General features: G+C 43.6%; 1 protein-coding gene across 1 annotated transcript in view; it reads right to left on the bottom strand.

Annotated features, from left to right (window-relative positions):
- LOC124594588 overlaps positions 1-23561 on the bottom strand; it is a 265908-nt gene that overhangs the window by 161989 nt on the left and 80358 nt on the right. Inside the window, exons 6-7 of the mRNA XM_047132961.1 lie at positions 16731-16895; positions 13163-13345 (exon numbers count right to left, since the gene is read on the bottom strand). Of these exons, the coding sequence (XP_046988917.1) occupies positions 13163-13345; positions 16731-16895 (348 nt within the window). The remainder of the gene's footprint in view (positions 1-13162; positions 13346-16730; positions 16896-23561) is intronic.

Here is a 23561-nt window from a genome sequence, read left to right as displayed (position 1 = left end):
ACGTCTTCGCTCTATCGAACAGATGGCTTTTGGCGTGTACAATCCCGTAACAATCATTGGAAGGGGCCAGGCCGGAGCAAGCAGCGTTATGGTCTGGGGAATGTTTTCGTGGCATCCCCTGGGTGAGTTCGTCATTCTGGAAGGCACAATGGATCAAGTATCCATCTATCCTGGGGGAACGTGTCCACACCTACATTTGTTTTTCCTCGTCATTATAGTATGTAACAGCAATACAACGCGATTTATCGCAGAGATCGCAGTTTAAGTGCGTCATTGTGGGAGAAACAGGATTTCATCGTATACCCTGGCCACCAAACCCCCTCGGATTTAAACCCGGATGAGAATCCAAGGCCACCTAGATTGTTCTGCTTGCGACATGGATCTTCAACCATGAAATCTAGCGCAGCTGACGACGGCTCTGGAGTCCTCATGGCTCCACATCCCTGTTTGTACCTTCCACAACCTCACTGATTCTCTTCCTGCACATCTCCCAGCGGCCCGAGGAGCAAAAGACGGTTATTCGAGCTTTTGGCAGGTGGCCATTTTGTTTCGCATTTTAGTTCATGGTCGCCATGCTTTAGTTGGACAAGTCAAGGCGTTAGAGGATCTTTGGCCAATGTGGACAGCTTAATTTCGACATCCAGTTTAAATGGAGATTTCTGGTTGTGTCGCAGCTACCCGCCATGTTTCCATAGACATCTGTGAGGTCCATTCGCACGTGGCGAGTGCTTACCCACTTACTGCTAATAAAATCGAGCCACGCGAAAAGCGAGTTGTGGGTATGTGTGTCATTCTCTTTTTTGCAGTTAACCATACAACAGCATTCCCCACAGTCCCACCAACCCATCAACGATGGAAGCAGATCGCAGAAAATAAGAACCAGAGAACAAAAATGAAGAGACATAAGAAGAGAAAGAAGACAAAGAGGAAGGAAAGAAGAGGAAAGACAAAAATAAGAAGAGATGAAGGAAGACGAAGAACGGAAGACGGAAGATTGAGAAGAAGGAAGGTGAAGATAATACAGGAAACAAAGAAGACAAAGTGAAGGAAGAAGATGAAGGGAAGAAAGTCGATAAAAAGGAGAAGGAAATGTGGTGTCACCGCCAGACACCACACTTGCTAGGTGGTAGCTTAAATCAGCCGCGGTCCACTAGTACATGTCGGACCCGCGTGTCGCCACTGTATGATCGCAGACCGAGCGCCACCACAAGGCAGGTCTCGAGATACGGACTTGCACTCGCCCCAGTTGTACGACGACATTGCTAGCGACTACACTGACGAAGCCTTTCTCTCATTTGCCGAGAGACAGTTAGAATAGCCTTCAGCTAAGTCCATGGCTACGACCTAGCAAGGCGCCATTAACCGTATCTGAAGATAGTCTTATTTGTATTATCAAGAGCGATATACCACAAGGATAAATAAAAGTTAAGTATTCGAGGAGCTGCATACTTTTCTTATTAGCATTCAATACTTATCCTGTTCCAGAATTCACGCCCGTCTGCGTTAGATAGCGTGCATTTCGGCCTCCTATATCTACAAGGTGTTGGCACATTTACCAACACATCAGGAACAGTAGAGAGAAGTACAGACTGAAGCAAGTAACACTAAAGACAAGAGATCAGTACAAGCAGAAAGTTTAATAATCACCTGGATACATCAGAAGGGACAAGACATCATTGACATGCAGTACTCTGGGTTGTTTGTTGTTTGTAGCTGAACTTATGAATGATGAAAAATGTAATGTCAGCAACGAGCACTAGAATCCATGCGTTCATTGATCTGGAAGCGGAATCAAGCAGCAGAAGGTACTCACAGCCAAGATAAAGTAACAATGGATGTACCAAAACAACGAGTTAAAAAGCCACCAGGCAAACGAATGCAACCGACAAACGAAAAAATCAAATAAATAGGCGCCTTTATGGACGAATTCTTAAGAGAACATGTTTCGGAGAAAGAGTTTTACAATTTTGTTGTCTTAGTTTTTTCTGTGTGCTATTTAATGAATGAGTGTAGTGAAGTTCAATTAAGAAAGTGGAAGGAATCCAGTGAGGTAAAGCCCACAGCACAGTTACAGCTGACAACTCGACGCAGCACACTGATGATCGTTGAGGGCACCAGACGTCATTGTTGGAATCAGGAAGGATGGTTTGTCTATTGGGAGAGAGGGATGGAAAGGGAGAGAGAGAGAGCTAAGTGTAGCAAAGGAATGTGATTGAGTAGAGGGGGCACGGTTTCCAAGCACTTTCTCCAGACTGCTCAGTCTGCGTCGACATGAACAGCTGAAGCCAAACTACGTCATTCAGTATTTATAAACGTGAGACCGGTCAGTGAACTACCAGCGGACGTGGAGGCGCTGATCTCGCACATCCATATGAATGCGAGGAAAATGGTTTGTGGATGAATCCAAGTTGATTCAAATAGTTTAAGCTATCATTGGTGCTCATCTCTCCATTTGATCTCTTTCCACTGTAGTATTCGTTACTGATGCCACCCATGTCCGATTGTTTTCCAAAGATTGCTGCAAAAAAAGTGATTTTTGTTATAACAACAGCATCCTGTCATGACCGTCAAATAAAATTGTCATAAAACATTCTGAAAATGGTTAAAATTCTCCTCTATTTCACTATCTCTTCAGTTCTTTGAGTCAAAACTAGTTATTATTTACTCCACACACAGTAGCCGCTATTGTTCTGTACACTCGCGCATCTTTGTCGAAAACAACTCAGTTCTCATCCTTTTGATGCCTGGAATTCTTCGCTCTTCTGTCGTCTTCTACATCGAACTTCTTAACATGTCTTCTGCGCCGATACATATTAGTTCTTCTGTCTTCTCTCTTTCGTCTTCCCCCTCGTCAGGCACTCTTCTCCGCGGAAAATTTCGCAACCTTAAGATCGGAGCAGAGGACGATAGAAGATCAACGAAAGTCTAAACATTGAATGAACGAAAACTGAGCGATTTTCGACAAAAATGCGCAAGTGCATAGAACAATAGCAGTGCTGTGTATGGAGTAAATAATAACTTATTTTGACTTGAGATAAGTGAAGAGAGAGTGAACTACTGCGGAAATGTAGACCGAGTGAACAGAAGTGAGAATTGCGCGATCCTTGTACCAGGGCAGCTAATCTTGAAACAGTGTAATTTTTACAAGAGCATTTATTGTGAGGAGCAAACACAGATTAACTTCGACAGTTAAAGCTTGAGTAAATGACGATGTGCCAGCTAAATAAATTGTTGCTTGGTTGTGTATTGTTGAACTCAGAATACTGTATATTCGGAATATAACCCAGAGAATTGCCACTCCATACCATACATGAAGTGGTTTCGCGTTTTTATGCCGCAAAATTATTTTTGGTGCACCTATTTTGGAGGATAATATTTTTTTAATATAATTTTCAACGTCTGAACTGAAGCCGCATACAGACACACGGTACTCTGCAGAGCTGGCGTCCACGGGCCTATTTCACGGCGATCAGAGGCGGTTGAGCATCGCCAGTGCAAGGTAAGAAACATCGTTGGTTTTCACCGAAAGAAATTAACAGCAGATTTACAATCATAAGACGCGACCGTTCTGTAAAGACGATTACCAACCCAGTTGATTAAAACAATTCAAGGGGTAAAGTTTTGCGTTAGTGATACGTTACCAGCACTCAAGATTATTTAACAGTTACAGAAAAAGTTAAGTACGTCTCACATTGGAATACTTTGCATCGCTGTATAACTCAAGTACGAAAAACATGTCTTGAAACAGAAGTGTTAAATCTCTCCATCACAATTCGTGTATCTTTAATAACACAACATTTTTTAAAGACTTGTTCATTTGAGTCAGTACGTTAATATAGTAATCAAAGACCACAGTTGACATTGACGACTACGTACACAATCTCTTTGATGACATAAATTTGTTTAGAAACCAGTTCAGTTATAACGTTGTGTTGCAATAGATCACGAAAGACTGCACTTGTCATGTGTGAGTGCGCACACACAGGGGCGCCCTCAGGTTTTTATGGTACTTCAGTACGGGAGCAAATGTGACTCACAAATTTTGGGGACGTTATCACGTTCTCTTCATTTTCTCCTATTGTATTCTACGATATAATTGTAATACCTGGTCAGTGCTATTAACATAAACAAGCTATCAGTATAAATGCAGTAAAAGAGTTTTTAAATTCCCAGATTTTGTGTTTTCCCTGCCATTAAAATTTTCGGATGGATAACATGCCCTACATTTTTCGCTTATGAACCACTGACACATGCTTCGACATCGATTTTAGAATCGGCTTATGTGGCATCTACACCGTGTTCCGGGTAATTCCTATAAAACTGTACAGTTTCTTTCAGAATCTAAATGACTTCGGGTTCTATGAGAAACATGTGGCATTGTTAGGGGCACTTTCAAACTGTTCCTCAATGTTTCGTCACCTGACTGCTCTTAACTGCAATACCCTATGAAAAAAAGCATTTGAATTTGTAGTTGCTATAAAGACAATTCACGTAACGCACAAAAATACGCAAGAAACTGTGGTGTCACCGCCAGACACCACACTTGCTAGGTGGTAGCCTTTAAATCGGCCCCGGTCCATTAGTATACGTCGGACCCGCGTGTCGCCACTGTCAGTGATTGCAGACCGAGCGCCGCCACACGGCAGGTCTAGAGAGACTTACTAGCACTCGCCCAGTTGTACAGCCGACTTTGCTAGCGATGCTACACTGACAAATACGCTCTCATTTGCCGAGACGATAGTTAGCATAGCCTTCAGCTACGTCATTTGCTACGACCTAGCAAGGCGCCATTACCAGTTTATATTGATTGTTATGAATGTATCAACAAGAGCGATGTTCTCCAATTATGGATTAAAGTTAAGTATTCAAGCAACTACCTACTTTATTTCTTAGACTCAACTCTGCAACACGGTGTTGGCTCTTCTGTCAACACTTCAGAAACTACTGATATTAACTTAGTGCGATTAGTTTGTACTAATTTCGTAAGACAAGTTCTGCATTCTTATACTACTGGCCATTAAAATTGCTACACCACGAAGATGACGTGCTACAGACGCGAAATTTAACCGACAGGAAGAAGATGCTGTGATATGCCATTTATCATATCGTGACATTGCTGCTCGCGTTGGTCGAGATCCAATGACTGTTAGCAGAATCTGGAATCGGTGCGTTCAGGAGGGTAATACGGAACGCCGTGCTGGATCACAAAAGCCTCGTATCATTAGCAGTCGAGATGACAGGCATCTTATCCGCATGGCTGTAACGGATCGTGCAGCCACGTCTCGATCGCTGAGTCAACAGATGGGGACGTTTGCAAGACAACAACCATCTGCACGAACAGTTCGATGACGTTTGCAGCAGCATGGACTATCAGCTCGGAGACCATGGCTGCGGTTACCCTTGACGCTGCATCACAGACAGGAGCGCCTGCGATGGTGTACTCAACGACGAACCTGGGTGCACGAATGGCAAAACGTCATTTTTTCGGATGAATACTGGTTCTGTTTACAGAATCATGGTGGTCGCATCCGTGTTTGGCGACATCGCGCTGAACGCACAGTGGAAGCGTGTATTCGTCATCGCCATACTGGCGTATCACCCGGCGTGATGGTATCGGGTGCCATTGGTTACATATCTCGGTCACCTCTTGATCGCATTGATGGCACTTTGAACAGTGTACGTTACAACTTTGAACAGTGTACGTTACATTTCAGATGTGTTACGACCCGTGGCTCTACCCTTCAAAAAAAATGGTTCAAATGGCTCTGAGGACTATGGGACTTAACTTCTGAGGTCATCTGTCCCCTAGAACTTAGAACTACTTAAACCTAACTAACCTAAGGACATCACACACATCCATGCTCGAGGCAGGATTCGAAGCTGCGACCGTAGCGGTCGCGTGGTTCCAGACTGTAGCGCCTAGAAGCTCTCGGCCATTCTGGCCGGCGCTCTACCCTTCATTCGTACCGTGCGAAACCCTACATTTCAGCAGGATAATGCACGACAGCATGTTGCAGGTCCTGTACAGGCCTTTCTGGATACAGAAATTGTTCGACAGCTGCCCTGGCCGGCACATTCTCCAGATATCTCACCAATTGAAAACGTCTGTCAATGGTGACCGAGCAACTGGCTCGTCACAATACGCCAGTCACTACTCTTGATGAACTGTGATATCGTGTTGAAGCTGCATGGGCAGCTGTACCTGTGCACGCCATCCAAGCTCTGTTTGACTCAATGCTCAGGCGTATCAAGGCCGTTATTACGGCCAGAGGTGGTTGTTCTGGGTACTGATTTCTCAGGATCTATGCACCCAAATTGCGTGAAAATGTAATAACATGTCAGTTCTAGTATAATTTATTTGTCCAATAAAAACCCGTTTATCATCTGCATTCCTTCATGGTGTAGCAATTTTAATGGCCAGTAGTGTAACATTAACAAAATTATTTAACTTTTCAACCACATCTTAAATACATTCGGAATTCATATGAATTTTTGCTGATTCGTCAAATGTCTTCAAATTGGTGAACGGACTGGTAAAGAATCCGCCATAATGTCCGTCATGAGTCATGAGTTGGAAAACCACACAAGTTACAACACGCAATCGATATATTGACAGACAGTCGAGTTAATACGTTCTCTTTCCGCTATCTTTCTTATCGTGAAATTATCATTTTTGTGAGGTTGTTATGGAGTCAATAAAATCTTCAGGGAATCGTCATTCTTTGTTCTTAATTTTTTTATTTTTTTCGATGGCATCATATGTCCTGGCCGGGTCCATGTTTTTTTGAATTAATACAATTTATACTTTTCGATTACCTCACTCTCGGTTTTAAGTAGTTTATGAGGTACGGTACGGTGACCGAACTATGATTCAAAATTTGTTCTTAGATTTGAAAGAAAAAGAATAACTTCAAGAACAACAATTTTCAATGTTAGATAGTATAACTACTTCAAAATGACTGTATTTGACCCTTTAAAGTTAAACATGTAGACTAAGAAAATAATAACTGGGTACCAGTTTTGGACTGTAATTCTTAAATATGATGCAGCTGGTCCAAAATATGATACACTTGTGATATTGTTGTGTACATGAAGATAGAAGGTGGACGCGTTAAAAGTGAAACAGAGGAGAAACAAACGATAGAACATGGAACTGGGATTTTTTGTGGGGGACATTTCTAGGTTATTTATGGTAGGAGGCACGCCAGAGTGAACTTCAGAAATTTCTTTATTAGCTTTTTCTACATTTAATCGTATAAAGGTAACGAGCAATGGATGCGGACTGTTTACAATTATACTGAATGTATTGACACTGACACAAAAATAAGAGATACATTCATTTTAAATAAATTAATCTTTTTGTGATTTCAGGTCTAACTTCTTATAAAGATAAACGTTAATTTAGTACATTTTATAACACACGTTACATGTGTTTCATGTGATTTTTACGTCACATTATCGGTATCTTCAGATCATTTTAGGGCTAATTTACCAAGTATTTTAGGACATAAAAATCAGGGCCCCTGTTGTTACAGGCCCACTTTCACCAGGGCAGCTGCCCCCAATGGGCATCCTTTTCAATAGACACAGAACAGGTCAAACATTCATAACCTTACATAGGAAAATAGCGACATTATTATCCCGTAACTCTGAATCGAGAAGTTGCCTACATGGGAGGTTACACATAACTTTACTACTTGAACATGTGTAGACGTAAAACTACTTACGTTACGGGTACCCAAATTTATAGGAATGCTGTGCACAGTAGGATTTTCTTTGTTAGTTGTGTTAGTGTCACGACTTGTCACCAGGCGCGGTACTCGTACGGTGAAGCAGAGGGAGAGGTGATGGAAGGAGTAAGACATAAGCTAAGAGAGAGGGAGGAGGAGACGGAGACAAGAGGGAGAAGAAGACTAAGACGTATCTCTAGTTCCCATTCATATTAGGGAGTGCGCTATCCTTTTTTTTTCTTTTCCATTTAACCAGACTGAGCCACTGCAACGCGTGGCCAGGTATAAGATTTATTGAAAGATTTTTTTGACAATTGTATAGTTCCAAGAATAATTTTAATGTAAGAAAATTCTTCATGAACTATCCTAAACATGCGCACTCTTCCTTATGACCACGTGATTGGACATGTTCAGCACATATTTTCGTTGGTGTCGAACTGTAGGTGTAGAACCGCTCTGAAATGTGAACTTCATAAATGATGTACACCTAACAGCACTCTACGCCGTGAGAAGGTGACGAGAACACCGTGGGATAAACAGTTTGGTTCCCTTTGTAAGAGACTAAATTCACCTCCTTACGTCCCTACTGGTGAGTAAAGAAATGTTCAGATACCTCTTCCTACTAGTGATTGATAGACGATTGTTGTATCATTCTTGGTTTTGGGTTCGGTACAAGAACAGGACAAACGGAGTATGTTAGTATGAGACGTCTGGAGAAGGATGTATAGCAAGGTTGATGCAGAGGGCAGTGGAAGAATCGTTACTGGTTTTTTGTTTTTTTATGCATCAGTCTTCTGATTGGTTTAATGCGGCCCATTGCGAATTCCTCTCCTGAGCCAAACTTTGCATCTCATACTAGCAATTGCACCCTACGTCCTCAATTATTTGCTGGATGTATTCCAATCTCTGTCTTGCTATATACACTCCTGGAAATGGAAAAAAGAACACATTGACACCGGTGTGTCAGACCCACCATACTTGCTCCGGACACTGCGAGAGGGCTGTACAAGCAATGATCACACGCACGGTACAGCGGACACACCAGGAACCGCGGTGTTGGCCGTCGAATGGCGCTAGCTGCGCAGCATTTGTGCACCGCCGCCGTCAGTGTCAGCCAGTTTGCCGTGGCATACGGAGCTCCATCGCAGTCTTTAACACTGGTAGCATGCCGCGACAGCGTGGACGTGAACCGTATCTGCAGTTGACGGTCTTTGAGCGAGGGCGTATAGTGGGCATGCGGGAGGCCGGGTGGACGTACCGCCGAATTGCTCAACACGTGGGGCGTGAGGTCTCCACAGTACATCGATGTTGTCGCCAGTGGTCGGTGGAAGGTGCACGTGCCCGTCGACCTGGGACCGGACCGCAGCGACGCACGGATGCACGCCAAGACCGTAGGATCCTACGCAGTGCCGTAGGGGACCGCACCGCCACTTCCCAGCAAATTAGGGACACTGTTGCTCCTGGGGTATCGGCGAGGACCATTCGCAACCGTCTCCATGAAGCTGGGCTACGGTCCCGCACACCGTTAGGCCGTCTTCCGCTCACGCCCCAACATCGTGCAGCCCGCCTCCAGTGGTGTCGCGACAGGCGTGAATGGAGGGACGAATGGAGACGTGTCGTCTTCAGCGATGAGAGTCGCTTCTGCCTTGGTGCCAATGATGGTCGTGTGCGTGTTTGGCGCCGTGCAGGTGAGCGCCACAATCAGGACTGCATACGATCGAGGCACACAGGGCCAACACCCGGCATCATGGTGTGGGGAGCGATCTCCTACACTGGCCGTACACCACTGGTGATCGTCGAGGGGACACTGAATAGTGCACGGTACATCCAAATCTCCATCGAACCCATCGGTCTACCATTCCTAGACCGGCAAGGGAACTTGCTGTTCCAACAGGACAATGCACGTCCGCATGTATCCCGTGCCACCCAACGTGCTCTAGAAGGTGTAAGTCAACTACCCTGGCCAGCAAGATCTCCGGATCTGTCCCCCATTGAGCATGTTTGGGACTGGATGAAGAGTCGGCTCACGCGGTCTGCACGTCCAGCACGAACGCTGGTCCAACTGAGGCGCCAGGTGGAAATGGCATGGCAAGCCGTTCCACAGGACTACATCCAGCATCTCTACGATCGGTTCCATGGGAGAATAGCAGCCTGCATTGCTGCGAAAGGTGGATATACACTGTACTAGTGCCAACAATGTGCATGCTCTGTTGCCTGTGTCTATGTGCCTGTGGTTCTGTCAGTGTGATCATGTGATGTATCTGACCCCAGGAATGTGTCAATAAAGTTTCCCCTTCCTGGGACAATGAATTCACGGTGTTCTTATTTCAATTTCCAGGAGTGTAGTTTTTACCCTCTATAGTAATAGTAATATGGAAGTTATCAAATGTTCAAACCTGTGTGAATTCCTAAGGGACCAAACTGCTGACTTACACACTACTTAAACTAATTTAAACTAACTTATGCTAAGGACAACACACACACACACCCAAGCCCGAGGGAGGACTCGAATCTACGGCGGGAGGGGCCGCGCAATACGTGACATGGCGCCTCAAACCGCACGGCCACTCCGCGCGGTGGAAGTTATCTTCTGATGCCTTAACAGATGTATTGTCATCCTGTCCCTTCTTATTGCCAGTGGTTTCCATATATTCCCATCCTCGTTGATTTTGCAAAGAACCTCCTCATTCCTTAGCTTGTCAGGCCACCTGATTTTCAACATTATTCTGTAGCACCACACCTTAGATGCTTTTATTCTCTTCTGTTTCGATTTTCCCACAGTCCATGTTTCAGTACCTTATAACGCTGTGCTCTGAATGTACATGCTCGGAAATTTCTTTCCTAAATTAAGACCTACGTTTGATAGTACACTACTAGCCATTAAAAGTGCTACACCACGAAGATGACGTGCTACAGACGCGAAATTTAACCGACAGGAAGAAGATGCTGTGATATGCAAATGATTAGCTTTCCAGAGCATTCACACAAGGTTGGCGCCGGTGACGACACCTACAACGTACTGACATGAGGAAAGTTTCCAACCCATTTCTCATACACAAACAGCAGTTGACCGGTGTTGCCTGGTGAAACGTTGTTGTGATACCTCGTGTAAGGAGGAGAAACACGTACCATCACGTTTCCGACTTTGATAAAGGTAGGATTGTAGCCTATCGCGATTGCGGTTTATCGTATCGTGACGTTGCTGCTCGCGTTGGTCGAGGTCCAATGACTGTTAGCAGAATCTGGAATCGGCGGGTTCAGGAGGGTAATACGAAGCGCCGTGCTGGATCCCAACTCCCATGTATCACTAGCAGTCGAGATGACAGGCATCTTACCCGCATGGCTGTAAAGGATCGTGCAGCCACGTCTCGATCGCTGAGTCAACAGATGGGGACGTCTGCAAGACAACAACCATCTGCACGAACAGTTCGATGACGTTTGCGGCAGCATGGACTATCAGCTCGGAGACCATGACTGCGGTTACCCTTGACGCTGCATCAGACAGAAGCGCCTGCGATGGTGTACTCAACGATGAACCTGGGTGCACGAATGGTAAAACGTCATTTTTTCGGATGAATCCAGATTCTGTTTACAGCATCATGGTCGCATCCGTGTTTGGCGACATCGCGGTGAACGGACATTGGAAGCGCGTATTCGTCATCGCCGTACTGGCGTATCACCCGGCGTGATGGTGTGGGGTGCCATTGGTTACACGTCTCGGTCACCTCTTGTTCGCATTGACGGCACATTGAACAGTGGACGTTACATTTCAGATGGCTCTACCCTTCATTCGATCAGTGCGAAACCCTACATTTCAGCAGGATAATGTACGACAGCATTTTGCAGGTCCTGTACGGGCCTTTCTGGATACAGAAAATTTTCGACTGCTGCCCTGGCAAACACATTCTCCAAATGTCTCACCAATCGAAAACGTCTGGTCAATGGTGGTGGAGCAACTGGCTCGTCACAATACGCCAGTCACTACTCTTGATGAACTGTGGTATCGTGTTGAAGCTGCATGGGCAGCTGTACCTGTACACACCATCCAAGCTCTGTTTGACTCAATGCCCAGGCGTATCAAGGCCGTTATTACGGCCAGAGGTGGTTGTTCTGGGTACTGATTTCTCAGGATCTGTGCACCCAAATTGCGTGAAAATGTAATCACATGTCAGTTCTAGTATAATATATTTGTCCAATGAATACCCGTTTAATGGCCAGTAGTGTAGTAGGCTTCTGTTGGCTAGGAGTTCACTTGTTGGCACTGCTAGTCTGCTTTTTATGTTCTCCTTACTCCTTCCATCATGGTTTATTTTGCTGCTTACATAGCAGAATTCCTTAACTTCATATACTCCGTACCACCAATCCTGATATTAAATTTCTCACTTTTTTCATTTCTGTTACCTCTCATCCAATCGTCTTTCTTCGATTTACTCTCAATCCAAATTCTCTAGTCACCAGACGGTTCATTCCATTCAGTACATTGTGCGATTCATCTACAGTTTCACTAAAGATACCAATGTCTTAAGTTAATCACGTCACTGATATCCTTTCATTCTAAGTTTTATTACCATTCTTGATCTTTTTTTTTTTTGATTGCTTCCTCGGTGTATAAATTGAACAGTAGGGGCGAAATACTACATCCCTGACTCATGCCGTTTTAATCCGTGTTCTTGCTCTTCCAGTCTTATTGGTCTCTTTTTGTTCTTGTACGTATCATATGTCACCTGCCTTTCCATATAGCTTACCCCTATTTTTCTCAGAATTTCGAACATCTTGCACCGCTTTTTGACTTTTCTTCAGTCTTGTTTCCATTATCAACAGCAACGTCAGAACTGCCTGTCTAGTGCCTTTACCTTTCCTAAAGCCAAGATGATCGTCGTCTAACTGGTCCTCAGACAAATTTCTGCACAGAGATATTGGACGGTTGCAAAGTCACTGGCAACAGGAAAGGTGGAATGGACACCATAAGTAATTTTTCTTCCTATCCATGATGCCTTGTTCCATGTACGCCTGTAATGTCTCTTCAGCGTATTGCAGCATGTTTTCTTATCCCTCGATACTAGTCCTCCGAGACTCATCTTAACCGGGAGGGGGTGGGGTCAATATAATTTAGCCAAGGTCAAAATAATTAGTTACGAAAGTAAAGTCGCGAAGAAGTGGAACATATTCTGACACGGCTTAGCGTCTGGAAAGGGAGAGGGTAAGGTTTCAGACCTAAAGTAGCACGTCAGACGGGAAGAGGAACCGTCGTAGGCTTCGTTAACATAAAATCGTCAGGTCATACCCACCTAGAGGCCTCAATAAAGAGGCTACACTGGTATTTTTAATTTTGCCATACTCAAATAAGAGTCCAGTCCCAACAAAGGCGCTATTACGTTCGGTTCTCTCTGCTTCTGCTATGTCGAACGTTGCCAATCAAGAGGTATACGTACATCTCCCTGTGGGAGTAGTTTGATCCTTTCTCCACTGTCAGAGACCAGCGTGCCGACGACCCCCGAAGCAACGACCAGGGTGAAGTTTCCATGCTCCTCCGTCACTAGCCGTCTCCCGCTTTTCAAGTTGTCCCGTAGTATCTTCATGGAAAATCTCTCGAATCCCTCGAGTGCCAGTGGCACCTGGAACAAAGTGAAAACATCGGTCTCGGCTCTGAAAGAACTCTCTCTCTCTCTCTCTCTCTCTCTCTCTCTCTCTCTCTCTCTGTCTCTCTCCCTCCCTTTGTCTCTCGCGTCATAACAACTGCGTAAAGTAATTGCGTCATTCCAGAGAATATACAAAAAAGTAAAGTAGAGTTCTAAGGTTTGAATGGCCTTGAGACCCCGAAGTGCAGGTTTAACCGGTAATAGGAAAGCTTCCTGTTCTTCGCGTCCTCAGGCACCTCTCAATCGCTGAGAACGAGAGCTGCGTGCGTAAGTGCATCTGTTACGTGTAGGTGGCTGTAACGCGCCTATGTGTGGAATCTGTACATGGGCATTAAGACGGGATACTCCAGATTTACGGCCACATAAACCGCCAAAACAGTTGGTCTGTTGGCTTTGTCACGTGGAACGTCAGCGTCCGTGGTGTGTAAACGCGTGCTGTCGGACAGTGAACCATCAGCTCACAGACCCATTTTTCAGCGACGGGACACTCAACGCGCACAAGCGTCGCAGCGTCCTAACAAAAAATGGTTCAAATGGTTCTCAGCACTATGGGACTTAACTTCTGAGGTCATCAGTCCCCTAGAACTTAGAACTACTTAAACCTAACTAGCCTAAGGACATCAAACACATCCATGCCCTAGGCAAGATTAGAACCTGCGACCGTAGCGGTCGCGCGGTTCTAGACTGCAGCGCCTAGAACCGCTCGGCCACACCGGCCAGCAGCGTCCTAACAGATCAATTTCCACAGATGCTAGAAGACGTTCCTCTGCAGACAATGAGGAACCTGTGGTACCAACATGATGGCTGTTTAGCCCACTGTGCTCTAAGTACTATATCACGTCTTCACGATTTGTTTCCAGATCGTTGGGTTGGGTTTGACGCCTGTAAATGTTTTTCTGTGGGGAACTCTCAAAGGCACTGTTACAGTCTGTTCATTGGCTACAAATACGAGCTCCTGACTACCAATCCCTTCTCTGAAAACCGCACATCAATAGCACTTTCCATTTCCCGTAGTTTTAGGTGATTCGCCATGTGTACAAATTCTAAACTGTAGCACAAACATAAATATAAACTAATCAAATGTAATCCCCAAATAAGTGTTTTGTTATGCTTCGTGTCAAATTAATATGTATATCATGTAATATCCATGTGGTAGGCAGTGTAATTGTCCAATAGATTAAAAATTATTCTTGTAATTTTATCGAGGAGGAAGACACAGTTGATGACGGGAGCCTAAAGAGATATGGAGAGAAAAGACATGGTAGGTTGTTAGCGGAGAAATGAGTGTTGTCTTTGTGGAATGGATGTTTCTTCTTTTGTGGTAATCGTTGGATGGTAAAGTGAGGAGAGAAGAGTGGGAGTACACAGCTGAAAGTAGGAACTGAGGGCGAGAGGGGCGTGTCGTTTGGAGTCACGTTTGCAGAAGTTATCCTTTGGAAATTTCGGGAAGAATTAGTTTATTTCAAGCTATATTTGAACAACAAGCAACGGAGCGAAACTAGAGAGAGAGAAGATTTAAAGAAACAAACAGACTGCAACAGTTGTATGAAGGTCATCACAAGAGTGATGAAGCAATTCCGTCATGGTACCATTGTTGTACGAGTAATTTTCTCATATGAGCTTTCGCGTATCAGAATTATTAATCAAAACCTGCAGACACTGATCAAGACAGAAACTGGGAGAAGAATAGGAGACAGATTTATCAAGAGATTGTAGACGCGACAGGTTATTGAGTTCATAAAAATCAAGGCTCTGGAAGTATGAGAATTGTCAAAAAGATTCGAGCTTACGGAACAACAGCAGAAGATAGCGGTTGCGTGTGTTAATTGAGAGGAGGAAAGAGCCAGTGAACTACAGCGACAGCGAGTGGTACAAAAGAAAGCTTCTATTGAGCGATCTGTAATATTACGGAAACAGATCTCGAACAGTGTACTGATTGTCGAATTCATTAATGTAAGGACCAAGCACTGATTTAGATTGAAAGTGAAAGTTTAAATAAATTGACGTCAGGCTATGTAAGTAAATTACTACGAGGGTGTCCATTGTTGCGATTAAGAAGCATCGAGTACATGTACCATCAGATCCCCTGTAAACACCCCATCAAAGCATTTAAAGCAGTTTTAACAGGCAGGTGGTGCGACGAAGCTACAGACCAAGTCATTTACATTCCCAGACAATTCGTTGATTTACGAAACTGATCACCACAATACTGTCAGCTTCCTTTAGCCCAGCAAAATATGTCCTGCACCACATATCCAGCGACCATCTTCTACCGCAGACATTAGATCTTGGATAAGAGAAGTCGTCTTACATCTTTGGGTAGCCATCTCCATAACAAACAGACGAGCGTGTATATGTGAACTGAATGACACGCTACTGACAATATTAAACATAATTAACAGCAGAGTACATTCTGATAGTATCAGTTATACATAAAGTTAACAATGAAAATGTAAATACATTCTATTGTGCAGGGAAAGTGAAGTTGTTACCCACAGTCAGTTCCTTTGCATTACTGTATAAGCTGAAGTAGGAAACCCTCGCTTTCTTGAAGGAGAAGCTTTGGAAATATATCATTTCTGACGCTATGTTATTATATTTAACGAAAGACCGCTCTTGCTATACATGAGCAATCGTATAGGTATAGAAACCTTGTTATAGCTGTTTCACTTTCCAGTTTCACCGCAGCTACAGTTAATTACTTATAGATTGTTCAATAGAGTTTCGACAAATTCACAACAGATTAGATACATAACATTACGTACGAAAATTTGCACTAGCGACATTAATACTCTGTGAATCTGTGACGTAATCCATTTCACCTACCTAAACGTATATAAAAATTACTGTAATGTTATGTGTATATCTGTTTACGTGTGTGCGTGTGTGTGTTCAGAACTTAAATCTACCTTTTATTAGCAAGTGGTTATGTGAAACTTGGCCTCGTACCTAGACAAGAAAAGTGACACAAGTCGAAAACCGGCATCTTTAGTTTATGCCACCGAAGAAAACGTTTGAAGGGCTCCAATGCGCACGAAGAATATACTGGAATTTACTGCCAATAATACTTACTTGAAGCGTAAGGGATGCGTGTATTGCTTCAATAAACGTTAATTCTTTTAGTCGAGTTCTCTCATGTATTGATTTTTTTGTTTGTATCGCTGTTCTTGCCGAGGTCGATTTGTTCAGTTGTGACTCATTGTAATAAAATTATGGGCTCTGAAGAAATAGTCTTTCGTGTTTTGGTTAGGAACAGTGACCGTTGGTATATCCTTCATACGTACAGAGCGATATAACAATAGTCAAGTGCTAGTTGGCCAGATATCATACGTCACATATATAAATTTAATCGTTTTAGTACCTCTCGTTTTAGTGCCTCCTTTCGCGTTCGGTTGTTCAAGGAGGTTACTACTATTTCCAGGTTGTGCAGCATATTGGCGGGGTCCTTGAGATAGTCGTCCGTAAAATTTCGCGACTTCAGTTGCTCCAGCGCATCCTGAACTGCGTCACGAGTTGCTAGTCTGTCCTGCAACAAAAATGAAGAAAAATTTTTGCAGTAATGAAGATGGCTTTATGAGCCAAACGACGGAAATTCAAAATGCTGAGTGATATAGGGTTGGTACAAAAGCAGAATGTGACATTGTAGTGAACAATATATTTGGCGACCATGTGCTTAGTTGTCGATAACAAATCAAGATATTAATGGGCTAACATTGTGTTGCTAACTGCAAAATTATGAGACTCATGTGTATTACCTGTGCTCATAATGCAAGTTAGGTATTTTTAGAAAAAAACCCTTGATTTACTCGTTATTATGTACTTAATTCTTAGGTGTTCATAGTATCTAGCAGAGCTGTGACCGGTTTTTGATATGATCAATTGACGTGTATGAGACTAATAAGCCTCATGTAACTCATTGGTATAATGTATTTCTCAAATACTGTCTTCAGAAAAAATTCGGGATTAATCCTCACGTATTTGCGGATAAACCGAGCCTGAAACATTCCTGCTTGCACAGAATTCAGAGTTAATAAAATGGCGACTGTCAGCCCTGAAATCCTGATGAATCTATGATTTGGCTTTAAATCGATATACAGGGTGAACACCTAAAGCTTGCACCACAGATATTTCGTAAATAAACAGATTGTAGTAATAGTCAGAGAGAGTAAACTAGAATGTCAGTGGTGTTTGTTACAGGATTCTAGTTAGCCATTCACGAGATGACCTATTTTGAAAAGTTTGTGCCATTCAATCTGCATAGTTGTTAGGTACGATTTGTCATGTTTTCTTCCTGTGTGCTTGTGTGTTCCTTGAGTGCGTTACGACATGCTAGTCAGTAAGAGTGTGACAGTTCAAGAAGCAAGTTGTGAGTGGCCGATGTAATTTACCAATGCAGAAAAAGCCGACACGCTCATTGTGAAAGGAGAATGTTGGAAGAATGCGGAAAGATATCCCAATAGACGTCAACTATATAGGCAGTTATTTATTAACCTCTTCAACCAGTTGCGTGAAAGTGGTAGTGCAACACCTAAGAAACGTAAGTGACGCCAGAGGAGGTGAAAATTAACGTTCTCGCTAGCAGTGGGTATATGGGGTTTTCAGCACCCGTTTGACATCAAACTGATATGAAAATTAATTACATTGATCAATTAATCACCACCACCCCGCCCCCACCCCCACCCCTAACCACACCCACCCCCACCCCTGGATGACATCATGTGTTTTTCTCAGCCTGCACATGGGCCCCAGCCCATATTCTCCCTGCCTCTTCCCCCACCCCTCCCCCTCCCCAAGACGAAATTTCGAATTTTGGCGGGAATTTAGAATTTTTGTGGGAATTTCTTTGTCCCAGGGCTGTGAAGATGTCCCCCCCCCCCCCCCCCCCCCCCACCCAGGAGTTGGTAGGAAATTAAAATTGTCAGTGCCCTTTATAGGACTCGAACCCGGATTCTACTGTATGAGAAGCCCAAGTGCATGGTTCTCTTTTTTCCAGGAAAGCATCAAAGACAGCAGTCAACTCGCGCATGTCACTGTTACCTCAATACACATACAGTAGAATATTGCCTTTATGAAAAATAAAAGATTGTATCCCCAGTACACAGTGCTTCCATCTTGCTATTTTCCCGTATTCGTCTTGCTCTCGTATACTCGTTCCCATGTACAAAAATTGTTCTGCACCAATCAGAAACATGCAAGTACTCTTGCAATTTCCCCGTATTTTTCGTATTTTCCCTCAATTTATACTTATTTTCCGTCATTTTATCGATTTTATGTCACTTCTATCCATGTGAATATGACATCACTTCTTGTTCCGTATATTTAATAGGATCGCTACATGTTTGGGTAATAGACATGAATTCCCCCTGAGAGACACAGATCTCCTTCGGACTGCAGTAACTGTATGTAGTTTGCAGATGTGTCGCAAAGCTGTAGCAAAATCTTCGTCCATCCTCCATGCCATGTATGATGTGTAGTCTTCCTAACTTTCCCAACAAGAAACACCACCGTAACTGCTCGTACTATCTCTTCTACTACCTTGGGTTGCAGGGGAAAGCTTCGTTTGGCGCTCGCCTTACACACTGTACGCAGTTGGAGGAGCGTTGACACCATGTTCCCATTTCGACTGAGTGGTCAAAACGCGCTCCTGTCGCGTTAACTGAGCTCGTCCTCTTTCCCCTCATGATGCAGAAGGTCTTAGATGTAGCGCTCTCTGACGTCCGTAAAGGTCAGACTTAAATTGGGACGATCACATGGGCTAAGCTGCAGGGAGGTCAGGGCAGAGACTTAGGAGCAGTTATAAGATGCAGAGAGACTGTCTAAAAACCCCGACCACTCTGCTAACCAGTGCGCCACCTGGCAGCAGTTGGACAGCCGAGCTACACGAGATGGTTCGTTTCTGGAACTCGTTGACTCCCGATGTGAGGGAAACTCGAAATATTAGGTTGATGCATAAGTGCGTACTGTTTACCCAGAAACGCAACAGACACTTATAACAGAGGCTTTAGTCATCAATAATGTGTTCTCCTTCACTGTTTGAAACAGTCTGCCAACGCTAGGGTAGCTTTTAGATTCAGCGGCTGTAGAAAATACGTGGTTTTGAGGCGAGAAACTCGTCGAGCCGTGTTCGGAGCGCATTTTCATTCGGAGAGGAAGGCCTCTGAAGGTTGTTCGACAAGCAGCAGAAAAGGTGAAAATCTGAGGGCACAAGATGATGTGAATAAGGAGGATCAGGAATAACTTCCCAGTCCAACTCCTGCATAGCGTCTTTTGTAGTGTTGCAGTATGCGGGCAGGCGTTACCGTGGACTAGCATCACCTCATGCACACTTCGTAGTCTTGTTCTTGGACTTCTTCTGCATGACGTCTAACTTGTTCACAGTAAATGTCAACCGTGTTGATTACACCTCGGGGAAGTTATTCGTATTACACCACACCGTCGGTGTCCCACCAGATGGATAACATTATTTTTTGTGGATGCGCACAGGGCTTTGTACAGGGAGTTGCTGCTATGTTTGCGCTCAACCATCCCTTCCTTTTCCTTATGTTAGCATAAAGATACGTTTCTCGTCGCCAACAGCGATACAGGATATGAATAGTCAGTGTTGGTTACGAGCCAATTCAGAGATTCACATATGGCCACCCGCTGCTTTTTGTGATTTCGGCACAGAGCATGCGGTACACATACACGCGATTTCTCAACATTCCCCATTTCATGCAAATGTCGCACGATGGTGGAATGAACACAGTTCATCATATTTGCCAGTTCTCGAGTACAGTGACTCGGACCATTGTGGATTAATGCGCTTAAACGATCTTCATCAAACATCGAAGGTCTACCTGAACATGGAGGGTTATTAGCGCCAAAAACATCCTCCTAAGAATGAGAAAACGATTTTCTTGCAGTGTTCTGTACAAAAGGCATTATCCTCGTACACGACGCAATTGTTTCAGGCTGCCTCTGCTGTTGTCGCCCCTCTATTTGAACTCAAACAGAAGAAAGTCAGAACTGTTCCGATTTCTCCACTTAGCATTCCATTTTCTAGCGTCTATAAGTCCACTCACTATCTCGAAAAGACAACATGAAAATCTCTAGACTCAAATAGCAACAGCTAATTACAAACATAAAATGACAGTGAATAAACAAATCCATAGCAACCGGAAACGCTATCAACTTACGCATCAGCCTAACAATATCTCGAATAAGTAAAATCGTGGAGAGCGAGTCAATAAGCTGTTGATTGGAGAAACACTGAAAATTACATTGCATGATGCAAACTTCAGTAGAGACCCAGGTACGCAGTTATTAAGGCATAAAACTGTACACTTGATAAAGAACGAACGTAGTCTCGTAACGTACACTCGACGTGATTGGCGGCACTACAAATGACATTGGATAGACAGCGCAGACGTGGTCTATGAGAGTTGAGGGCGCCGCCGCAGTATAAGCCATTTCCATGACGTAATACAGTCAATCAGATGCAGTTCCGCAGTTCCCTCACATAAAAGTGGGAGCCTCCCCAGTTTCACGACATCGGGACTTAGTCCTTGACGACTATATCGAAAGCTTGGAATTTTATTCGAATTTGACTTGGCCAATTACCGTCAGTTTTTTTATCCGAGGTCAGTAACTTGATTTCATTCAAAGTGAGACACAATGTTCAAATGGTTCAAATGGCTCTGAGCACTATGGGACTCAACTGCTGAGGTCATTAGTCCCCTAGAACTTAGAACTAGTTAAACCTAACTAGCCTAAGGACATCACAAACATCCATGCCCGAGGCAGGATTCGAACCCGCGACCGTAGCGGTCTTGCGGTTCCAGACTGCAGCGCCTTTAACCGCACGGCCACTTCGGCCGGCCACAATGTTCATTCTTGGATCTTGGGTAAGGCGTAACTTTAGTTGGCAGAAACACTTTTTGAAATGAGGGGTCTGGAATTATCGTTTTGTAGCTTTGAATTTCTTTGCAGTGGATCGGTGTTTCTTCAAACGTTCGAATAGCGTCTATATTTACTTGCAGTACACGGCTTCCAACTACAGTTGAAACATTTCTCTGTTGCGGGTGACCGTTTCCATGACAACAGTAGTGTCTCATTCAAAGGCAGTTGAGATGAAGACGTTATTTCTCTTCCGGATCTCGACGACACTTTCCTTTCGGCTGTGATGCTATCGAATTCTGGAGAAGGAGCGCTACGGGAGATTCCTGAAATGTCTCGCCTTATAGCCTCAGCTTCTGCCCTGCGGAGACGAATAAACGCGAGAAATACTACGATTAAATTAACGAGAGCTTCTCAGTAAACCACAATGTGCCGAAGGTTCCCGGAATAAGACCTCAACAAGCAAGCCGAAACGTCCGATCGCATTATCTGCAAGAATGACGTAGTAGCAGAAGCTACGGACATTTTGTAAGTAGCCTGTTTATACGTTGGCACCGCTACAGACTGTGTTAATATTGCTAACGGCACTCTGCGCCCTCGGCAAGAGATTCTGTCGCTGGACGGACTAGTACATAGCGAGTTGATAAAGAAGTGGAGACTCAGTGTTGGTAGAACACGCAGTGTAAGGTGAGAGGAAATTTCTTATAAGGGAAGATGCAAGGAAAGGTATGATAATGGATGTATGGTCAATAATGTTTGGGTAGTGGAGTTATTGACAACTATATAATTTTTGGAACTGGATGGTAAAATTTTCTAAATATATTGTTTGTTCTTCAATCAAATTTTTCTTTTGCTAACCAGATGCCACCTACTAGTTTGAGTCTATAGTAGTTAGAATCTTTTCATTTAGCTGGCTGTAGTTGCTGTTTGCTGCAATTGCTGTAGTTCGTGTTATGAAGATTTTCTGTGAGGTAGGTGACTTATAAAAAGAATGAGGTTTTCACTATCGGGATTCGTGACTGAAATGAGTTTAGGCAATTAACAGAGTTGGAGGTAGTTTCATATTTGTTTAATTTCATATTTTTTTATTTGTATTATTGTTAGGATTTCTTGCGATTCAGGGCCATCCTTTGGTGTTAATTATTGGAAGTCATGTTGTCAATGCATAGCAGTCAGATGCGTTGGGCTTCTATATTGTGAGTAGTAAATGAATAGGCTAAGTCTGAGTTGTCTTTGTAAGGGAAAATTCTGTTGGTCAGTACTTAGTAAAAAAAAAAAAATAATAATTAAAGACTTTGTTTCAATTTAATTTCGTCAAGAAGAGTTAAACACTAGGTGTGATTATTACTAGAAATCCTGCAAAAAAAGATGGAAACATCTACTCCACTCGAAAGGCGAACGAAGCACGTTTGAAATTAAGCATTTCCCATAAATCAGCGGGAAAAGCGCTATATGAGAGGTCGAAGTTGACCGACACAGTGCAATTTCAGAACTGTTATGCTACTTTTAATTGATTTACCTGGCACACAGGAGACTAACTTCTATGACATGGCTGCCATTAGCTTTTACAATATACTCGTATTTACGGCCAATGATGTCAAATGTGCGACATTTGCAAAAAACGGAATGATAAGAAAACCAATAAACAGGAGAATTGGCGGCAATGTGTGGTATCGTCTGTGTAGCAATTCTTTTTCATACTGACTGCTGAAGCACTCCGTGACTGATAATGACTTATACTGAAAAGCAGAGAAACAATCCTTAAGCGTGACTAACCAACACACAAAAGTACATCAGTAGACAAGCTATAGAAATTCTTGCGCTTATTTGCACGAGTGGTTTGATGACTGGCGTGGTTTGCCAAACGGTGAAAGTGTGAAAATTTCCAGTGCTTCATGGTAGCTAACTGTTTCTGCAATCAGGATGCAGTATATAGATCTGAATACTGGCGACGCACCCTAAATCATTCTCAATTAAATCAAAAAAACCTACCAACGACAACGCTGGTTTCGGCAAATTCGTTACGTTACCAAAGAGTACATACAGCTGCAACACATGATTCAAAATATAGCTTTTTTCGCTAAATTCGCTACGTTCTCAAAGAGTGCATACAATTGCAGCTTTGATTTTGTAACGTGCCGCGTTAGAGTCTTTCTAGGGCTTCTCCTAAAGTCTACTTGTCACTGATATGGAACCCGTTGAGTGCAAGTTCGTAAAAGACGAATGATGTTTACGCATTCGGTCCCCCACATATTGTCTACCACGTAACCTCAATATTGGCTGCTAATGGCAACTGGGGCGGGACTGGAGATACCCA

The sequence above is a fragment of the Schistocerca americana genome, chromosome 2 (assembly GCF_021461395.2).
Source record: "Schistocerca americana isolate TAMUIC-IGC-003095 chromosome 2, iqSchAmer2.1, whole genome shotgun sequence".
NCBI classification, from domain to species: domain Eukaryota; kingdom Metazoa; phylum Arthropoda; class Insecta; order Orthoptera; family Acrididae; genus Schistocerca; species Schistocerca americana.
This window is presented reverse-complemented; position numbering and strand designations above follow the sequence as displayed.